Source organism: Terrapene carolina, unplaced genomic scaffold, assembly GCF_002925995.2.
Source record: "Terrapene carolina triunguis isolate 2854851 unplaced genomic scaffold, T_m_triunguis-2.0 Scaffold69, whole genome shotgun sequence".
In the NCBI taxonomy this organism is placed as follows: domain Eukaryota; kingdom Metazoa; phylum Chordata; order Testudines; family Emydidae; genus Terrapene; species Terrapene triunguis.
Window position 1 is genome coordinate 22,695,913 of NW_020664420.1, and position 21,936 is coordinate 22,717,848.

At 44.2% G+C, this 21,936-nt stretch overlaps 2 protein-coding genes across 3 annotated transcripts in view; one reads left to right on the forward strand and one right to left on the reverse strand.

Annotated features, from left to right (window-relative positions):
- Positions 1–436: 436 nt before the first annotated feature.
- On the forward strand, positions 437–15,767 carry NIM1K (NIM1 serine/threonine protein kinase). The gene is made up of 3 exons (XM_024203128.3): positions 437–728; positions 13,322–13,590; positions 14,956–15,767. Exons 1-3 carry the CDS (start codon positions 437–439, stop codon positions 15,703–15,705), a joined length of 1,311 nt encoding a protein of 436 aa, XP_024058896.2. The 3' UTR covers positions 15,706–15,767.
- Positions 15,768–16,571: 804 nt separating this feature from the next.
- HMGCS1 (3-hydroxy-3-methylglutaryl-CoA synthase 1) overlaps positions 16,572–21,936 on the reverse strand; it is a 23,210-nt gene continuing 17,845 nt past the window's right edge. For both annotated transcript variants that reach the window (XM_024203127.2, XM_024203126.2), the window contains exons 7-10: positions 21,713–21,819; positions 21,043–21,168; positions 20,355–20,518; positions 16,572–19,945 (exon numbers count right to left, since the gene is read on the reverse strand). In XM_024203127.2, the coding sequence (XP_024058895.2) occupies positions 19,853–19,945; positions 20,355–20,518; positions 21,043–21,168; positions 21,713–21,819 (490 nt within the window). In that variant the 3' untranslated portion in view covers positions 16,572–19,852. The remainder of the gene's footprint in view (positions 19,946–20,354; positions 20,519–21,042; positions 21,169–21,712; positions 21,820–21,936) is intronic.

The window sequence follows — 21,936 nt, forward strand, 5'->3', positions numbered from 1 at the left end:
GACGTATTCAAAGTAGTTATTGAGCTACCAGTCTGAGGTGTGCCTGTCAGTGTTTTCAGGGCAGCAAACTAGAACCTGAAAGTTAAAGAAGTGTCAAATGTATTGCATTTGTTTGCACTCCATTGAAAATGGACTCTTTGCTTTTGTATGTGTACAGTTTACAGCTTTAATTATCAAGCCTTTTTTATCTTACAGATAAGGATTTAAAATTGCTCACTGGAGAGTAAAAGCCAATTGGCTTGTAATTTTACTTCTGATTTTGGATAGAACCAGCAATATATATATGATGGCAAATTTGGTTTTTAAGTCATTTCCACATTGATCTTTGGACCTCTGGCAATTTTTGTTCAGGTTATCACAATTCTGTTATGTCCAGGATTGTATTCCACTGGAACAGCTTGTTAAACCAAATGGAAATGTGATTGCTCTGTGGACTATGACAACAAGCTATATGAATGGCGGAGGTCTTGGAAACCACCGATATGCCAGGTGGAATCGTGAGGACAGCGGAGAGGACTACGGGCGGGCTGAGTGCTATGGAGAAGATGAGGAGGGCAGGAAGCGCAGGCTGACCCCATTTGAGAAGCTAACCCAGGATATGTCCCAGGATGAAAAGGTGGTGAAGGAATTAACTCTGGGGAAGAGGATTGGATTCTATCGAGTGAGAGGGGAAATAGGGAGTGGGAATTTCTCACAAGTGAAGCTTGGAATTCATTCTCTAACCAAAGGTAGGCAATGCCATTTGCAACACATGTTATGATTGTGGTGGTGCTGTGTATATATATATATATATGGTGCAGGGTTCTTTGGAATGAAAGGCACTGTGTGAATCCTATATACCTATACAGTTGTGGCAACATGTATTTATAGGCAGGGACACAGGTAAATGCTTAGGACTAGATTATCCCTTGCCCTTGAAAGGGGGAAGGATCTTTCCTCTATCTAGCACCTCCTGTGCCAGATTCAAGGAAAATTGCAGTCTTTGTGTTCCAGGGCTTGCACAGGCTGCATCCCTTGGCTTCCAATCACCCCAAATAAAATGGAGCCTTGGGCCTGCCCCAACATCACACAATACAGCTCATTAAAGGGTGGTTCTGTGTGCACATACCCCTGAATTCCTTGGAGCACTTGGAGGGATTGTGCCTCTCCCCAGCGTCCTCCTGATCAGTATTGCTCTGCAACCCTTGCTCCAAACCAGCGGAGCTAGTGTTAGCAACAGCAGGAATGTTTTAAAGAAAATTTCCTTAGTGTAGGCGAGGCTGTTGCATGCAGGTAACGATGATCCTGCTGGGAAATGTTATGTGTGTTTTGCTAACTCAGTACTGCAAGTTACTCATTCCCCCAGCCACAAGTGAGGGAGATGGGAGTGGCCTTCTAGGAAGAGACAACCTAACGTGCAGACCTAGCCGTTCCCAGAGAGGAATGCTAGGAGCATCCAGGCCTGGGGCAGAGACTTCAGCTAGGTTTTCATAATTCATAGATTTTAAGGCCAGAAGGGACTGTAACGAGACCTACTCTAACCTCCTGCATAACTCAGACCAAAGAATTTCACCCAGTAATTCCTGTGTTACTTCATTTTGAATTCATTTTATGAATAAAACCAAACTCTCAGAAGGGGTAAGTTTTTTGACCTGCTGCAGCTTGTGTGGGCTGTGTATGGAGCAAGGTGGGAAAACCACCGGCCCAAACCCCACTGAAGCCAGTGGCATCTGCAGCCACATGAGAGCTGAATTAAACCCCAAATGTCAATGCTAACCTCAGCTTTCCTTCTTTTTTGTTTTGAGTGAATGTGTCCATTTTAGTCCCTTTTTATTGTGAAGTTAGCCCCCAGCACTAGGGCTGTATGTCTGCATGGGGAAGCCACAGGTTGCTGTCTTTGCCACAGTGCAATGTGACCAATGCTACAGCAGTGAAAAATATCCCATTTGGGGAAAAACAGTCCTTTCAGTTGTGTTTTGGTCAAAGCCTAAGGTCTCAATTTTTTCTCTTGGGCACCATCTTACTGTTCTTGCTTCCTGCACCAGTCCACATGAGTAACTGGGTAATACCCTTAGAGCATCTAGCTCTATAACTATATCTACACTGCAATTGAACACCCGTGACTGGCCTGTGTCAGTTGACTCGGGCTCGCGGAGCTCAGGCTACAGGGCTGTTTAATTGCAGTATAGATGTTCGGACTCAGGCTGGATGGAGTCCAGGCTCTGGGAGCCAGTGAGCAGGGAGGGTCCCAGAGCCTCGGCTTCAGTCCAAGCCCAAACGTCTACACCACAATTAAACAGCCTCATAGCCTGAGCCCCATGAGCCCGAGTCAGCTGACTTGGGCCAGCTATGGATGTTCAGTTGCAGTCTAGATGTACCCTCAGCGGCAGTTGCGTGTTGTGCAGCAGATCTTGCGGATGGTCACTTTTCTGTGTGCACAGGATGATGCCTATTTTCTCCTTTAGGGAAAGAGTCATAGAATGTAAGGCCAGAAGGGACCACAAGGTCGTCTAATCTGACCTCCTGTATGTCACAGGCCACCAACACTACCCGGCACCCACACACTAAACCCAACAACTGAAATTAGACCAAGGAATTACAGCCCTCAGGAGACACAACTATTATGAGCCACAAACTGTTATAGGCACATTCAAGCAAGTTGTAAATGAACCCTGTTGAGAATGTATCCAAGGTCTGGGTGCACACAAGCTTTGGATACATGCGGAGTGCACTCATTTGGAAAAGAGGATTCAGTTTGCCAGGCTCTGTCTGCACCGCTCTACTTCCACCTTCCCCCCTCCCAGTTCTGGCAGGCCTGAGAAAGGTGGTATTTAGTAGACAAGAGAGCATCAGTGTCATGCTGTGTAGGGTTGAGGGGCAGAAAGGCAACAGTGCCCCCCTGCAGCTTCTCCATAACTGTGACTCCAATTCCTAGACTGGACTAGGGGCTGTGACTTCTGCACAATCCCAACATAGGGGTTTGTGTCCACTGGATCTATGTAACCCTGCCCCTTAATGTCCTGTCCACAATGGTGAATTCAGAACAGGCCCTGGGCCCACCTTTGCTACACTCAGGCCCTCTGTGTGTCCACTCTCTAGCTGCCAACATCCAGTATAGCAGAACTACCATAGTCCACTACAGCGGAGGGCTACTACAGTCCTTACGTTCTTAGGTGAATGTCACCCAAGTATCAGTTATGCCCCAGGTTTTAATATGTTTTCTTAGACCAATATCCTCTGCTGTGCATTGCAAAATCAAACCTCACCTTACCCCCACACTGCAATGTAGGTGGGGATCATTAGCATTTATACTGCAGAATTCACTCCTGGTGGAACCGTGCCCCCCATGCTTTGACTTACAAATCAACAGCTGCATGAAAACTTGGAATACGGGCTATTACTCAGTCACTCTCAGGAGTCATTTATTGGCTGAGATACAAAAAATGCCAAACTGCATCAGCTTTTAAATTCAAGTTTATGGAAATATATACAAAGAACAGGCTTTAACAATGTTCATTGTAGTTTTCTAGTCTTTCTAATTTCTGGTAAATAAAGAGTAGATACCACAATCAGTGGATACTGATTTCTGCCGTGTGACAAAGGTAAGAACCTTTTGAAACACTGATCTGTGTCAGGTGACTGGTGCAGGGAAACAAAGACAAATCTCTCACCATGATTCCTGAATGTCACAACTTTAGTATAAAACCTATGACACACGTATGTAAATTTCAATTAGGATTCAATCAATGTTCATAAAAAAGAGTTCACCCTACCATTGCCTGAAAACAATGGGAAGAGACACCACTTTCCCTCCCTGACTTCCCATTTTTCCCTGTGCCCTTTTATCCCTTTCTCCTCTTTTTGATCTTCATTTCCATCTCTTTCTCATGGCCCATCCCTTTCCTTCTTGCATTCACTCTCCATCCACTCCAAGAAATGTTTTAAAGCCCCAAGCCCTTCCCTTTTTTTTATTCTTCTCGTCTCTATACATATACAGAATACATACATATTCTAAAGGTTTGCAAACCCTCCATCTTTCCCCATGCATGAGGCTTTTGTTCTATTTTCTTAGCTCTCCTGGTACCAGTGAACAGTGTATCTGCTGCATGTGACCCACAATATGTTGCTTGCTTTGTTGGTTCATCAGTGAGTTTGCTTTCCAGGAGAAGCAGTATCTTGTCATTGATATTAAAGATGTTGCTCAATCACACAGCAATAAAGGGAATACCTAGGAAAGGAAGGAGCAGGGAGGACATCAGGGTCAGAGGTTGGTCTGGGCCTGCATGTATGTTACTGAATCCTGGAGAGATATCACTTTGGCCTACAAATAGGGCTTGCTGAAAATTTTCCACTGAAGCTTTGTATTTATGCAAAATTGGGGTTCAAGTAAACAAAAATTTTTGTGGGAAATCTGCTTTCCTTGAACCATTTGGGTTTGGTTTTTTTTCACCACAAAGCTGAATTTTTTGGGCTCTCTTTGGCTGACAATTTTCATTCTTTAATTTTCAACCCTAAAGGGGGTTACAAATTTGGATGAAAAGTCAACATTCTCCAGGGGGGAGGAGCATTTTTCAACTAACTCTACTTATTAGCTCATGTGTTCTCATAAATTAAGCAGAGTCAGGTCAGGTTAGTATTTGGATGAGAGACCAACACAAAAACACTTACATGCTTCAGGAAGGGGTGTTAGTAATTCCACCTTGCTGAACCAATGTGCCATCATGGTGTTAGGTGGCATTGGCCTATTGGAAGAGTTGTCTTTTGACTAAGACATAAATCAGACGTCCAAATTATTTATGGCTTATAAAAATTCTCATGATTTTTTTGCAAGAGTTCTGGTGTTATCCTGATGTCCTGGTCAAATTCTAATTATATTCTGCCTCTTGAAATTCTACTCATTATTAAAATTGGAAATAATGTTACTCTTCACCCTCTGTTAAAAAAATGCTAAAAGGTTCTTTTGCTCAGCAAGGACAACAAAACAAAGATCATTTGGCGTTCATAAGCCAAGCAAGTTTGGAGGTGCGGGAAGGCCCCCTCCCCAAAAAAAGAAGAGAAAATGATGTTTTTCAAAAGTTAAGAGAAAATTTTCAAAACGCTGTGGGGCTTAGTCTCCTTTCACTTTACAACTGTGTAACTGCAGCAGCTTAAATCAGCTTATGTCTGAATTACACTAGTGTGAGAGAGGAATCAGGCACTTCAGCTTTAAAATGGCTTTTCTGTTGTTGTTTTTTTAAGCAATGTTCTCAGTAAATTTGTATCCTGTAATGAGATGTGGCACACGCAATGTGCAGGCGGATTAGTTACTTTTTTTTTAAAAAGTCATGAGAGAGACTGAAAAATCAGCTTATAATAAGAAGCACGCTTCAATCTTAACTGCTATAATAGAATATCAGTCACTATAGTATCTGAACACTTATATTGGCATGAAAAACGATATACTGTAAGCTTTGCGTCTGGCAGTATTTCTATTGATTTAATTGTTGCCCAGTAAAATGCCAAAGTAATAAGGATTCTCTAGACTAGGATTTTTAAATTGCATTTTTGTGAGTGTAATGTATAATTATATTTCCTCACTGGGGACAGGGTGGACCAGGCAGTTAATAATAGGATAAGGAGCCTTTCACGTCTAGATCACCAATCTGAATCCTGCCAAGGCCGTTATTAATGATAAGTTAACATTGGATAGCTGGTGTGTTGTTACATGAAATGATTTGGTGATTTCTGGCTGTTTCAGACTAGGCAGGCGTCCACATCATTGAACCACCACCAGTACCAGAGCTGGATTAGTCAGCAAAAAAGGACTTAACAGGTCAGGGTGGGGCAGTGGTGGGAAGCTTGTCCTGCCATGGCTCATGTTGCACATACTTGTTCTGTGCATTTAAAAAAAAATTCCTCATATGTTGGGCTAAAATTGCAGCATCTTTTAGAAGCATCACATTAACTAATATATATAATTACAGTTTTGATATCTGGATGGTTTTATGCATTTTAAATTACTAGGAAACATAAATGATGCAAAATGTGGAAGTTTCTTAACATGTACAGTGACAAATTTATATCTGTTAGAATGATATTTCACCCAGACATATTGAAATGGTTAACTGAAGTTAAAGAATGTTGCAATAATAGCAATATTCAAGACAAAGTTTTTTTTTTTCAGATTGCTTTATTAACACACACATATGCCCCCTCCCCCCAAAGTAATGGCCTGCTCATGTGCTACCATTGAAGTAACTAGGGGCTCCTAGATCTAGAAAATGGTGATACTTCTGTTACCTTAGGATCCAAAGTGCTGAGTTCCTAGGTACAGGATTTGGAGCTATAATGAAGATTCAAGGTTTTCTAACTCAAAATGTAAGATGATTAACTATTAGAAAATTAATTGACTGGGGCTAAAGTTGCACTTAAAGTACATCCTGGCTTCTTTGTTGCTTTGCAAAGCAATTCCTTCATGCCTATTCTAAGCTTTGTTTCAGACGTTTACATCGGCAGCAAAGATTAGACTCTGTCTGATACCACGGACAAGCTTAAAGTAACCTTATCTTACAAAAATAGCAGATTTAATTTCCAGAATGATCCATTGATCCAATGATCCTGATTCAAAGTTGGGTCTGAGAAGAAGAGTGACTGGGGGAATAAGTGGTGAATAAGATTCCTTAAATAGTAATTGGGCCAACAAGAAAGTTAAATGATGCTATAGCTCAGTGGTTAGGCCACTGAGCAACAATGGGGGGCAAACCAAGTTCAAGCCCCTGCTCTAATGACACTATTTAGGCATTGATACAAAGTGGAACAGCTGCAGTAGGAAAGAATAAGAGAGCCACACCCCACTACCCTGGTTGTTTGAGCATTTAACTTAGAGGTAGGAGAGCTGGGTTCAAGTTGCTACTCCTCAGCAGGGGGTCTGAACCTGGGTCTCCCATGTCCTGAGTGAGTGCTCGGAGTAGTGGGCTATTGCATTCAAGGGAGGCACCACCTCCTTCTTGGTTTTTGTGAGAAAGGACTGATCGGGCTTAGGTTAACTTTAGGAGAGGGTTTCCAGCGTGAATCCCAAATCGAGGGAGATACCTCTCTCACTTTCAGTGGTGGGGCTTAGGCCCATCCCTCTCCACAGCATTTCTTATCAATTAGCTTTGATTGCTCCCTGCTCAATATGCTGGCTTTTGTCAATCCCATTCGTAGGCACCTAACTCTCCCTATGCATTGTATAGGGAGCTGGGCAACGAACTCAGGGCTGTGGGGCCCATTAGGCAGCAGGGCATCTAAAAGTTAGGTGTTGCAATGCTGAGTCTAAGCCCCGTTAGGGATTCAGCCCCGGGTGACTTTGGGTGCCTACAGAGAGTAGCAGCAGCTGAGTAGTGGTTGTGTGAATGCCAGTGGTGCCTAAAGTGGCAGTTTGGTGCCTAACCCCCCCTTGTCAATTTAGCCTTAAGATTCTAGCCTCTTGTACCAACCTGATCATATGATAACATACATTGTTGAGGCAGGTGCAAAATACCAAGGGGTTAGTCACCCTTGTGAATGGACAGACAATGGACAGAACGAAGAGGGATAAGCAGAAAGGGAATGTGATGGATCCCTAGCAAGTAGCATTGATTTTGCCAGTGTTCGCTTCCAAACCAGTTAGGCTTTTAACAAGCTTGTCTTTGGGGTGTTTCCACTGCCCATTTCCAGTGCAGTAGCTGTCCAGGCTCCAGCTATTGCTGTAATTCCTGCTTTTTCCACTGAAGCCTCTTGAAGCCACAGTGGTTACCTAGTGGATTGAGGACTGGAGAATGTGAAGTTATAACCTGGACAGAACTAACTTTGCTACTCAACTAGATGAAAACAAAGGTACTTAGGCCCTTGCGTCCTAGTTTTAGGCTCTACTACGTGCCACAAAATTCTTGCTTGGCTGCCACCAAACACAGTAGGTGCTTAAATGCACTTGGCAGCTAAATTTTTGCTGTAAACTCACTTGGCCCCCAAAGTTTTTGCAGGCGCCTATGTTCCTGTCACTGCCCATACATACTGCTACCATACTCTAGGCAGCTGGATGCCTGTCTCCACCTGGAACCCAGAGTGATCCACAAAGCCCAGGATTGTCTACCTTACTCACCTCTGGGGCCCAATCCAGTAAGCGTGCTCAGAAGCCACCTACCAGATCACGTACCTACTGCTAAGTATGACTATACCAATCAACTGCTCCTGCTGCTTGGTGCTACTCTGGTGATGCAAAGCAGCCATGCTTACCTACATATCATCAGTAGATTGTGACCCCATTTCTTCACCACAGTGAACATGTTGTATACATAAATGGATAACCTGGTTAAACTTAATATAGCAGCAGCTTTGTGTCACTGGAATAGCATAAAAAAAGCAGGATTTGTTTACAGATGAATCTCATTCTGAGTGACTGTTTTAGATCTACATTAAGCAGTGGGTTATGTGCTCTTTGATGAACCACAATGAAGACATTTTATTCTCAACGCATAGGCGCTGACTCCGTGGGTGCTCCAGGGCTGGAGCACCCATGGAAAAAAATTAGTGGGTGCTGAGCACTCACGGGCAGCCACGCTCCCCTCCCCCCCCCCAGGGCCTCTGCTGATCAACTTCTCCCCCTCCCTCCCAGTGCCTCCCGCCTGCCTGCGATCAGCTGTTCTGTGGTGTGCAGGAGGCGCTGGGGAGGGAGGGAGGAGCGGGGACGGGGCACACTCAGGTGAGGGGGTGGAACTGGGGGGGAAGAGGTGGGGCGGGGGTGGGGACTGGGGGGAAGGGGTCAGCGGGGCCTGGGGCAGAGCGGAGCTGGGGGGTTGAACACTCCTGGGGCCCAGAGGAATCCGTTGCCTGTGTCTCAACGTACAGGCTCTTTAGGACAGAGACCAGACCTTCCTCTATGTTCAGCATTGTAGCAAGCACAGTCATAGAAAGGTAGGACTGGAAGGGACCTCGACAGGTCATCTAGTCCAGTCTCCCGCACTGAGATAGGACCAAGTATTAGCTAGATCATCCCTGACAAGTTTGTTCAACCTGTTCTTTAAAACCTCCTTTAGGGTGACCAGATGTCCCGATTTTATAGGGACAGTCCCAATTTTGGGGTCTTTTTCTTATATAGGCTCCTATTACCCCCTACCCCCATCCTGATTTTTCACACTTGCTGTCTGGTCACCCTAACCTCCTTTGATGGAGCTTCCACAGCTTAACTACCCTGACAGTTAGGAAGTTTTTCCTAATGTCTAACCTAAAATCGCCCTTGTTGCAATTTAAGCCCATTGCTTTGTGTCCTGTCCTCAGTGGCTTAGGTGTGTGCGCGCCACGTGCACAGTCATCTGAAAGTTTTCCCTTAGCAGCTCACGTCAGATCAGCTGTGGAGCCCCGTGGAGTGGCGCCTTCCTGGCACTGAATATATGCCCCTGCCGACCTGGGCCCTCCTCACTTCCTTCTTGCCGGCTACTCCGACAGAGGGGTAGGTGGGTAGGTATTGGAATGGATATGAGCAACACATCTCGAAGAACAGTTACGAGAAGGTGATTAACTGTTTTTTCTTCTTCGAGTGAGTGCTCATGTCGATTCCAATTAGGTGACTCCCAAGCCTTACCTAAGCGGTGGGGTCGGAGTTATGGAGTTGCTGACTGGAGCACTGCTCTGCCGAAAGCTGCATCATCTCTGGTGTGCTGGATCATGGCATAATGAGAGGTGAACGTATGCACCAAGGACCAAGTTGCTGCCCTGCAGATTTCTTGTATTAGGACCTGGGCCAGGAATGCCGACGACAAGGCCTGTGCCCTTGTGGAGTGTGCCGTAAGTGCCGAGGCCGGTATCTTGGCCAGCTCTTAGCACGTGCGGATGCAGGACGTGATCCAGGAAGATATTCTTTGAGAAGAGACCAGGAGACCTTTCATCTGGTCTGCCACCGCTACAAACAACTGGTTCGATTTCCTGAACGGCTTAGTGCATTCGATGTAGCAGGCTAGCGCCTGCTGAACATCCAGAAAGTGCAGCCTCTGCTCTTGACTACTGGCATGAGGCTTAGGATAAAAAACAGGCAGGAATATGTGACACAACCTTAGGAAGAAAGGCTGGGTGAGGCCTGAGTTACACCTTATCCTTGTGGAAAACCGTATAAGGTGGGTCAGAAGTGAGGGCTTTCAACTCAGACACCCTCCTTGCTGATGTAATGGCGACCAGGAAGTCTACCTCCCACGACAGGTAGAGAAGGGAGCAAGTTGCCAGTGGTTCAAACGGAGGCCCCATTAGTTTGGAGAGGATCAAGTTAAGGTCCAGCGCAGGAACAGGCTGTCTAACGTGCGGATGTAGCCGTTCCAGACCCTTGAGGAATCGGCCAACCATGGGGTTGGCGAAGACGGAGCATCCAGATGCTCCCAGGTGGAAGGCCGAGATAGCAGCGAGGTGTACCTTTATGGATGCTGTTGCCAGGCCTTGCTGTTTCAGGTGCAGAAGGTACTCTAGGACAGCGTTTCTCAAATGAGGCCACCGTGGCCGAATGCGGCCACCAGGGGGGTTCCCTGTGATCACGACAGCTTCCTGAGTGGTGATGGGGGCGGGGGGGAGAAGCAAAGCATCTGCCCCGCCCCGCTTCCTCCCTGTTCCTCCTGGATGCACAGCCCTGCATGGCCCCTGGAGACAGGTGGGGCAAAACACTGCAGGAGCACAGTGAGTTCTCTACCTGGGGCGGGGCATGGAGGCAGCCCTGGGGCGATTGGGAGGCGGGCTCCAGCGGCGGGACTTAGGGAGCCTGGCTGTGCGGACCAGGGTTCCAGCCATGAGGCTTCAAGTGCCAACACCCAGCTCCGGCGGCAGGATTTCAGGTGCTGACCCCTAGCTCTGGCCACGGGGCTTCAATTCAGGCTCCAACCCCTGGCCATGTGGCAGCAGGCTCCATTCTCCATCTCTGGCCATGCGGTGATGGCCCCAGGACCCCACCCCCCGATCCCATCAGCTGCTGGCCCTGGGCACCAACCCCTGACCCCAGTAGCAGCCGCTGGCCCCGGGCACCAAACCCCAGTTGCGTGCTCCGACCCCCAGTCCTAGCCGCTGACCCCGGGCACCGACTTGTAGTCCCAGCCATGCGGCAACAGGCGCCTGCTCCGGGTGCCAATCCCCAGCCCCGGGTGCACAGCGGCAGGCAGGGCTGTCCCCCGGCGCCAATCGCTGGCCCCAGGCGTGCGGCAGCAGGCACTGATCCCTGGCCCCAGGTGTGCACTGATCCCTGATCCCGAGCACGCGGCAGTGGGTGCTGGTTTCAGCCTCATGGGGGGTGGGCACTGACCCCCAGATCCGGCCACGCAGCCCCAGGCTCCAGCACCCAGCTCCAGGGTCTGGCTGCGTGGCAGTGGGCACTGGCCCTGGGCTCCAACTCTCTGTCCTGGAGGTGCAGCTCCTGCCCCCAGCTCCGGGTGTTGGCCGCGGGTACTGACCCCTGGCTACCCAGCACCAGGTGCCAACCCCTGGCTCCAGCTGCGGGCCTTACCACCCACCCTCCTCTCTCTTGGCCCCGCATATCCATATCCCCCTACCCATCACCCATCCATCCCACCGCGTCTACATCTGACACACACTCTCTCTCTCTCTATTCCCCGCCCCCCCCAACCCAGGGCTTAAATTGTCCTGGGCCTTGCTGAGAAAAGTGATCTTAACAAACATGCAAGTATCACCCTTCACAGCCTTCCAAATAGCTACTAAGTGTCCTGTGAAAAGTGATTGATAGTAACGAACACAAATATCACTTTTCACAGTAATATTTTTATTATTGAGTCTGCCAAAAAAACCCTACATGAATAAATTACAATTATGTGGATGTGTATATGTGCTATTTATTTGTTTTTCCTAAAGTTAATCAAGTATTTTAGGAAAAGGTGTCAGGGCGGCCACCAGCAAGAGTTGGTGGCCACACTCTGTGGCCACCAAAACACTTGTTGCGAGAACCCCTGCTCTAAGATGAGAGATATAGGTGCCTGACGTGGGGATGTACAATGCTTGTCACACCAGCAAGTAAACCTTTTCCACTTTGTGACCCTAGTGGAGCGTTTCCTGCTGCCGAGTAAGACCTCCCTTACCTGTTCCAAGCACAGAATCTCTATGGGGTTCAGCCAGGAAGCTTCCAGGCGGTGAGTTGGAGGGACTGGAGGTTGGGGTGATGAAGACGACCATGGTCCTGAGTGATCAGGTTGGGGAGGAGTGGCAACGTGATCAGGGCATCTACTGACAGCTCCAGGAGTGTGGTGTACCAACATTGGCGAGGCCATGCTGGTGCCAGCAGAATTATCTCTGCCCCATCCCGGGGCCCTTGAGTAGGACCTTGTGCACGAGAGGGATCGGGGAAAAGGTGTACAATAGACGGTCGTCCCCCCCAGGGTAGCAGGAATGCATCCGTGATTGAGCCAGGGCTGTGTTTCTGTAAGGAGCAGAACATTGGGCACTTTCTGTTGCTCTGGGTGGCGAACAGATCAACCTGGGGAAAACCCCACCTTTGGAAGATGGAGTGTATGACATGCGGCTGGATGGACCACTCATGATTGCAGAAAGATCTGCTGAGGTGGTCCGCCAGTGTGTTCTGAACTCCTGGTAGATAGGATGCTTCCAGGTGAATGGAGTGGGCTATGCAGAACTCCCAAAGCCAGAGGGGTTCCCGGCCTAGGGGAGAGGAACGGGCTTCACCCTGCTAGTTGATGTTCCCCCATCATAACTGCCACACACTGGCCTTGTAGCCGGGCCTGAAAGATTTTGCGTGCTAGTTGTATGGCCCTTAACTCCTTGATATTGTTATGGAGAGAGAGCTCGTCCTGCGACCTCCAGACACGAGTCGTGGGGGTCGCTCATTGGTATTGGTTTGCTGCAGGCTCCGCAGGGTTTGAACCCTTGAGCTCGTGGCATGCCCCGGAGCCCAAGGAGGGAAGGGTTAGGGATTGGGGGAAAAAACCCACTCCCCAACCTTATCTATCACTATATACACTATTACTACTAACTAAGAACTAAACTACAACTATCAGAAAGTATGCTAAGGGAAGCACTTGCTAGGCAAGCAACCGTAGTTCCAATGACCGTCACCGGCGGTAAGAAGGACTGCGGAGGGACCGAGTTGGCAGGGGTACATATTCAGCACCATGAAGGCGCCACTCCAGGGGGCTCCACAGCCTACCTGAGGGGAGCTGCCAAGGGAAAACTTTCCGACGACTGTGCACGCAGTGTGCACACACCTAATTGGACCCGATATGAGCAATCACTCGAAGAAGAAGTGAGATTTTTAAAAGTTTTCAGTTAAATGAGGATTGTTTTAACGTAAGAGTGTTGCTATAAATATTTGTTTGCCTAATACATTCAAATAAATTTTTCTCTCCAGAAAAAGTAGCAATTAAGATTTTGGACAAGACCAAGTTAGACCAGAAGACTCAACGTTTACTATCCCGTGAAATTTCCAGCATGGAAAAACTGCACCACCCAAACATTATCAGACTTTACGAAGTGGTGGAAACACTGTCGAAACTGCACCTCGTGATGGAGTATGCAGGAGGTGGGGAACTCTTTGTTAAAATCAGCACAGAGGGAAAGTTAGCAGAAATGGAAAGTAAATTAATTTTCTCCCAGATTGCATCTGCTGTGAAACACATGGTAAGTTGTTTTTCTGTAGGCCTAAGTTACCCTTCGTTACTTTAGCAGACTTCATGTAGGTATTTTTGTTTTGTTTTGCACCAAGTAGGAGTAGTGCTAATGAAAGGTTTCTGAAAGGCAGCTCTGGACACTAAAGTCCCCATAGAACAGATACCCCGTAGACTTCCCCACATCACTGTTCTTCAGCCTTTGTCTAGGGATACCACTTTTAGGGAGAGACACTACTGCTGTCTCCATGCCCATTCAACTCTTGGCCTCTCTGTTTAATGCCTAACTATGCTGCCTTTGTGGTGGTTTTTTTTCTGATATTGTCACCGCTTCTTTGGGTAGTGGACTGGGAGCACAAAACTCATTTCACATACAGCAACACACCAGTATGACAACTTTCCTTGCTCTTGTGCAGCGCTCTCATCCACATGTAGTCATGACCCGGGTGTTACATCTGTAAGCACACTGAAAGAGAGAGTCTATATCATGCCAACTATTGGAACCAAGAATCAGCATGTTAGAGCAGGTTTCTGTTTTTGTAGGTAATGGAAGTGCTAATAATGGGGAGAGAGAACACAGCAGATGAGAGGGAATAGCATAATGGCACCTGTTAGCATTGCTGTAGTTTTAGAGTAAGTCAAGATCTAAAAAGTGATCATAGTTCCACTTAGAAGATCTTTATGGATCGAATTCAACCCTGGCCTAAACTTCAGTAGAAGTCAATGGGAGTTTGGTCTGCTTTTTATAAAGACTAAAGACTGCTGCGGTATTATCCACAGAAACATTCAAAAAGAGATCAAAGGAGGTTCTGTTTGGATACAGGATAGGCCTTTATGCACTATCGCATGCCTTTTGGCATTAAATTCTAGCCCCACACAAACACAGTAGTAAGATGGAGGTATGGTTAAAAGTACTTATCAGTAACATAAGGTAAAAAAACATGAAAGATGTTGTAATTATTGCAAAAACAGTGTTATAAACTCCTTAAAAGAAATCTAAATATTAGGGTTAGGAAATGCAGGTAGGTTGTTCAGGTGCCTTTAACCATACAACTATGATTAATGCATGTGTTGTTATGGTATCAGATTACACTAAAGACACCTTACATCTTTTTTCCCCCCACCCCTTTGGTGTTAGCACAGGGCAAAACTAAGTTTGTTTGGGCATCTTAACTGTGCATTTCCATACTTTACATCTAGACTTTCCTATTCCAACTATAGGGAAACAGTGGGGGACCTCAGACCCACTGTGTGGTAACTTGGCAAATGTTGACTTTTTAAATGGCAACTTCTGTATAGCAAAGACAGAAAAAAAAATGAGCTGGAAAAGCCTTAGTATATATACTAATACTTAGTTTGCTTTCCTTTTGCTCTATAGCATGATAACAATATCATTCACCGGGACCTGAAAGCAGAAAATGTATTCTATACCAGTAACACCTGTGTGAAGGTGGGAGACTTTGGATTCAGCACAATAAGTAAAAAAGAGGAAACTTTAAACACTTTCTGTGGGTCTCCTCCTTATGCTGCCCCTGAGCTCTTCCAAGATGAAAACTATGTTGGTGTTTATGTGGACATATGGGCACTAGGCATCCTTTTATATTTTATGACAACTGGTACAATGCCATTTCGTGCAGACACAGTGGCCAAACTGAAGAAGTGCATTCTTGATGGGACATATAGCCTGCCTCCATACCTTTCAGACACTTGCCAGAAACTGATCAGAGGAGTTCTTCAGCCAGTCCCAACTGCACGATACTCTATTGAATGTATTATGAAGAACGAATGGATGCAAGGGATACAGTATCCAAAAGCCTTGGATCCATTTAAACTGGATCCAAAGTATTTAGCAGAGACTAGTACCCTCAAAGAGGAGGAAATTGAAGTGAAAAATACCTTGGAAGATTTGGGAATCACAGAAGAACACATTCAAAATAACCGTGGAAGAGATTCTCGAAGCTCAATAACTGGTATCTACCGAATTGTTTTGCACAGAGTGCAAAAGAAAAGAGTCCTGGAGACTGTTCCTATAGTCACGCAACCAGAACCCAAAGAGCAAGATTTAAAGAAAGGTCACAGTTCATACCGTGGTATCAGACATACATCCAAGTTGTGTTCAATTTTATGAATTGCATATAGCAGACTTTACATTCAGTAACTTTAACAAGGGGTTTTATTCATTTCACAGTAATTTTTAAATAAACCAAAACTGCCTTAAATCTCAAAATGTATTAGTTCATCCAGAGGACTGATGTGCTCAAACAGACTTGTTTGTGTTTGCACTTTGGCCCACAGACCTCACATGTAAAATGGAAGATATACTAATTGATTAACAAATACAAGTTGTTTAATGGATGTTGTCTTTTAATAATTGAGTAGAATTACTCAATATACTTGGGCTGATCTTTTAGGACAGCTATTTATAATATGTGGCCACTTGCAGAAATATTACATTATTAGCCTGATGTTAAGTCACAACAGTACAGGAATCTAAATGACTGCCAATTTGCAATGGACAAAATCTGGTTATTTAAAGAGACTGATTCCTGAACAGCTGTGAATATTTATTTACAAGGAATCTATAAACTATTACTTAAGACAAGACTATTAGGTATTAAATGTTAGCACTTCATTTTTAGCTATTACACCTTGACAGATAAAGAGGCTCTAACCTTTTTTTCCCTTTCTCATCATTAGTCCAGGATCAGCTTTTGAAAAATCCTGAAAATTGCTGTAATGTATCACAAGTTATCCTATATTTAAAGTCAAACCCTAACATGATGCTCCACTAACTCAAATCAAACAAATTTTCACCTTTGTTTTAGTACCACTGTGAGAAATGCTGCTACTCCTGGGTACAGGCAGATATGCTGCCATCTACTGGACCTAGTATGGTTTGATCCTTGAGTGAATTAATAAGTAAGGCTACGATTTTGTCATGGATATTTTTAGTAAAAGTCATGGGCAGGTCACGGGCAATGAACAAAAATTCACGGAAGCCATGACTTGTCCTTGACTTACTAAAAACATCCCTGACAAAATGGGGAGGCAGGAGGGTCCACCACCCTGCCCCGCTGCATGCAGTGGCAGGGAGCTGCGGCCCCTCACCCCTGTCCAGTGGCTTGGAGCTTGGGCGGGTGGCTGGGAACTGAGGGGGGTTCTCTCCTTCTGCTGGACTGCTGAGGGAGAGAGTCCCACTGCTGGCAGCAGTAGCTGGGCTGCTACAGGGCCCCAATGTCATGAAGGTTGGAGAAAGTCACGGAATCCGTGATTTCTGCTACTCCATGACATACTTATAAGGCTACAAGTAAGGAGATGAGGCATCAAGAATGCAGAACTACGGTGTACCCAGTCCTGCTCCAAATGAAGGCCACGGGCTATTGCTAACAGGACCAGACTCCAAGTTTATCTGGCTTTAGCTTCACTTATAGATTCAACACTAATGTCCTTGCATAGGGCATTAAGGAAACATACCACAATGCAGTGCTTCTGGCTCATGTTAGTTGAGCAGTAAAGATTAGCACCAAAAGCCAAAACAGTTTGTTCTAATGGTCACTAGTATCAAAATCAATCACCAAATACCACAACCCATACACAAGAGTGGGATAGGGTTGTTTGTTTGTTTGTTTTGGGGTTTTTCTGATAGCCTAGTCTTTTGTAGTAGTGGTCTCCTTGCTTTATTCACATTGCTATGTACCCTTTTAAGAGACAGATGCCCTATGCAATCCTTGTGTGTAAGATAGGAGACAAAGTTACCCCTACTTCTGCTTACATCAGAAGTTTTGGGCTCTGCTCCCCCTACATCAACTTAAATACAAACTGTAAGAAAGTTTTCCTAATACTTATACCACTATGAGCTGGCACAGTTAAAATAGCTACTTTGACAGCTAGAGGTAAGTCCGTTAGGCTACGTAAAAACTGAAGTTGCACAGCTTCAGTTTGTATTACTAACCGACAACCAGAACTTAAGTTCAGATGCAGCTTTTCCATGTTTACACTGGCCTGGTAGGTTTTTAAATAGCTCTTTTTATACATTAAAAATGAAGAGGGGTGGTTCAATATTCCTTCATTTGCTTTTATGTAGTAAAGAGGAGCTTGGATTTTTTTAAAAGTAACAGGAAACTGACTGCATCGTAGTCCTAGATGAGTGCAGAGCAAGAGGGCAGTCAAGAAAATTAAGCTATCAAGTCTTTTTCAAAATATTGAAGGAAAGGGGATGGGAATAGAACCGTTGCAGACTACAGATGCGTTAGAAATGGATTGGGTTTAAAGAACAAGCAGTACATAATATTGAAAGATACAGTCCTAAAACATGATTCTAAATATTTTTGGGTTAGAGTGCCAACTAGACAGTCTGATTAATTTTCCTCTTAATATTCCACTATAGAACAGAAAAAGGAAGCATTTATACTAGAACACCTGCATAGGTTGGGTTCCCTGATCAGTAACCTGTAAACTCTCCAGTATTTGCTGGGTCATTAGATTCTTCCTAATCCATTTAAGAGATGTATTCCACAGCAGTTCAGCACTACACCAACACCAGTTTCAAATGTCTCTAAAACTTTATTTACAAAAGCAGCTGCTTCAGTGTTAGTGAGGATGGCAAGTAAATTTCTTGGTGCCAGTAGTTCTTGTCCTGTCCATTGCCAGCAATGGACTTTATTCTGTGATAAATTTGTCTTCTGGCAGCAAATAGAGTTGCTCTTATGAAACTAAAAACCCAAACACTTGCAAAAGTATCTTCATGCATCATTTCTCCATCACTTTCCATAAAAGCACTTAGACCGTTAGTCCACATCAGTTCATATTAAATGAAATTTTAGAAAGTTGACTGTACAAGTCCAACAAAAAAGTTATCAAATCCTAGTGAGTGACATACGGTGTATTATACAAACACTACATTACACAAAAACCTGCATTTCGCAACATGTCATTTCTGCAAGTTTATATTAGACAATGAAGTTTTGAAGTGGACAGTGAAATAAAACAAGAATTAAACAAGAGACTCATTCCTGTACATTAGAACAATTTAAATATATGTTACAAGCTAGCAAGGCTCTTCATAGCTCAGAATGGTCTCCCCACTAGTTTCGGACATTTACTCCTTGCATGATGAACAGCTTTCAGACTGGAAGGATGGAAAAAGGTTTTTGTGTTTTCCTGCAACAGTCTTGTTATAGAAGTACAAGGGAGTGTGAAATATGAAGCCAATCATGAGTTCAGAGTTAAAAATTGTCATTAAGAAAAATATAGTAGAAGCAAGAGCTAGGAGTCAAGAACGAACTGTCACATCTTTTCCCTTTGCGGTTTGTCAGTTTGAATAAACTCCCCATAGTATTTGGAAATTGAGGACTAGAGGTCTGCTCTGTGATCATTCTGACCAAAAAAAAAAAAAAAAAAGTATTAAACCTAACTGCTTTTTAAAAGGTGCCAGATTGAAAGAATTAGGGAATTAAACCCTTTATTTGACAAATATCACTTTCTTCCCACTGCCTTGCCAAGAACTGCTCAGTGGAAGGACAACAAAAGACTCCAACTTCATTCAGTCCTTCGCCTCTGCTAATGTTGCCAAAACAGTATAGTGGTGGGCTTTAAGGATGTGGATAAAAGTGATGTGATATGGACACTGGGAGTTAGATGGAGACCAAATCTATAAGGTGGTCACAGATTTTTGATCACTTAATACCTATTCCTATCTTAATTTTTTTAGCAGGGGAAGTAATGGGTATATTGTATTTAGAAAACTGACTGCTTATTGTCAAGGCACTGAGGACCCCAACATTAAAAACCAAAGTGACTTCTGAAAAAGAGCGAGACAATGGCTTTTGGTCAGTTTTTGGGGAGAGGAGGGAACCCGTTCGTTCCTCCCTCCTCCATTTAGAAAATTTTACTCCCAGGATGGGAGTTTGTGCATGCACATTTAAACCTATTTTAGGTTTCACTAAAAAAAATTGGGAAGTCAAGCAAAATTCCTGTTTTTCTGTGTCCAGTTACCAAGATCTTGTAATTGGTACACCCATTCCTGAACCTTTTTTTAAAACCACACCAACATCCAGAGTTATGAAAGCCCTCCGAACCTTTGCCTTTTTCTTTTCCAATACATTCATGCTTTAGTGTTATGAAACCACATTAAACAAAGCCTCTCAAGGAGTTTAAACAGTTTTCCATGCTCCAATTAGAATATTTCTGTACAGTGAAATTTAGATAATATTTAATCCCTTTTCCTTTCCCACCACACGCCCATTTTGATTAATTTCACACCTCACAGAGGTGTATTAATGCTCTCCATTGGAAACAGAGACAGCAACAGCTTCAGATTCTGTGGTTGCAGGGATTCTTGGCACTTTCTTAGCAGGGCTCGGGATAAGCTGAAGAGGAAAAAAAAAAGTTTTAAAAAACAGAAGTTTCCAGATCCTGCTCTTAGATTTCATTGCTTCTTCCTAGACTCCCAGCATTATCTCCCAGACAAAATTCACGCTACACTAGTTAGAAAGTTTGGTTTTAGGTATTCACGTTTGATTGGATGTTTCTGCAGTCTTGGTTTATATACAAACTGACTCAGTCTCTCTTGCACCAAAACTTACATTCTGCAGGTGGGATTTTTTTTTAATTGTCTATCTTTGATTTTTTGGCTCCTATTTTACCTATTTTAACAAATTAGATGGAAATAAATTATCAGCCCCTTGCCCTCCTTTTACAGGGGATTTGCATAGCACCACTATATAGAAATAGCAAAACTATTTACATCAATTATTAACAAAAATACAGAATTTTCACCTCATGAACTATGCTTGGATGGACAACCTCAGCTCCTGCTTCCAAAAGCCCATCACCCAGCACTGGACGTCGAGCATAAGTTCTTCTGTGTTTTTCATCCACTCGCACTAGGTACCACGTTCCCTCAAAGAGATCATCCACTGAACACTGTGGAATGTAGTTGGCTATGAGGAAACCAGTCAAATATTATTAACTGATTGTTGATGGTTAATAATGAGGAGTCTTGTGGCACCTTAAAGATGGTAAGGCAACTTTTCTTGTGCTATATATTTATGCCTGCCTACTGTAATTTTCTCTCCATACATCTGAATAAGTAGGTCATAGCCCATGAAAGCTAAGCTCTAATAAATTTGTTAGTCTTTAATGTGCCACAAGACTCCTTGTTGTTTTTGCTGAAACAGACTAATACGGCTACCCCTCTGAAACTTGATGGTTAATGTTTATTGTAATATTCACTGCCTCTTTCCAAATTGCAATAGAAGAAGAGCATGTGTACTAATACCAAAGTATGGCCTTCACTTTACTCAAATTGTGCCATGAATACTTAACTGCTACAGTGCTTGATTGAAATTATGTAAAACTAGAAAGCCCTGGACTTCGATCCTTAACTGAATTCACGGATTTGATAACAATATCAGGAATTTACTTTAAGCACATTGTAATTTACTTTATATGAAAATGCTTTTACCCAAGTGATGCGTTTCCTGTCTAATCTTCATCTTTTCAGCAAAGACATCTGGTGCAATACACTTTCTTGAGTCAAGTCTTGTTTTCAGATCAGATAGGCTAGCAGTTATTTTATCCAGAGAAGAACCTGGAACACACAAGACCTCCACTAAGTCAATGCTAACATCATAAGTAAATGTCAATGCACTAATATTTCAAAAGGACTTTCGTACAAACTGGAAGACTATAGTTATATTTTAATATGCAATTTCCATGAGCTCTGGGACACAAAATTACATTATTATAGCTTTAGTCATTATCATAGAATAACAGGGTTAGAAGGGACCTCAGGAGGTCATCTAGTCCAACCCCCTGCTCAAAGCAGGACCAATCCCCAGACAGATTTTTGCCCCAGATCCCTAAATGGCCCCCTCAAGGACTGAACTCACAACCCTGGGTTTAGCAGGCCAATGCTCAAACCACTGAGCTATTCCTCCCTTATAAAGCTAGCCTTTTGAGAGTTAGAACATGGTGAGACAGCATCTTGAATTTTAGTCTTTTCCCAATGGTACAGAAATACTTCTATCACTATTAGCCAGTCTGTTGCATTTCTGCTTATACCAATGTTTTAGTGTAGCCAACTTTTCAGGTGAGCGGTCCAAATGAGAAATGCTATAGTCAAATTAACTTACCAGGTGTGGCATCCTGTGTAACTCTAATGGAGTAGAGTGTAGCAGCAAAACCAGAGCCATAGGAGAACACACCAATTCTTTGTCCTGCTAGCTGCTGTGGGGAGTACCTGTACATCAAACAACAGTTAAGAAGAATTAAGAGAACTACGCTTAAGTGCCAATTTTAAATAACCAAGTGTGATATTTAGCTTCCAGGGAGAAGCCTGCTAAGACCAAAGTTTATT

Excerpts from the sequence above, each read along its gene's own strand:
- NIM1K (XM_024203128.3), top strand. The coding sequence starts at position 437 with ATGACAACAAGCTATATGAATGGCGGAGGTCTTGGAAACCACCGATAT. Across the intron at positions 729-13,321 it reads AATTCATTCTCTAACCAAAG|AAAAAGTAGCAATTAAGATT; the intron begins GTAGGCAATGCC and ends TTTTCTCTCCAG. Across the intron at positions 13,591-14,955 it reads CATCTGCTGTGAAACACATG|CATGATAACAATATCATTCA; the intron begins GTAAGTTGTTTT and ends TTTGCTCTATAG.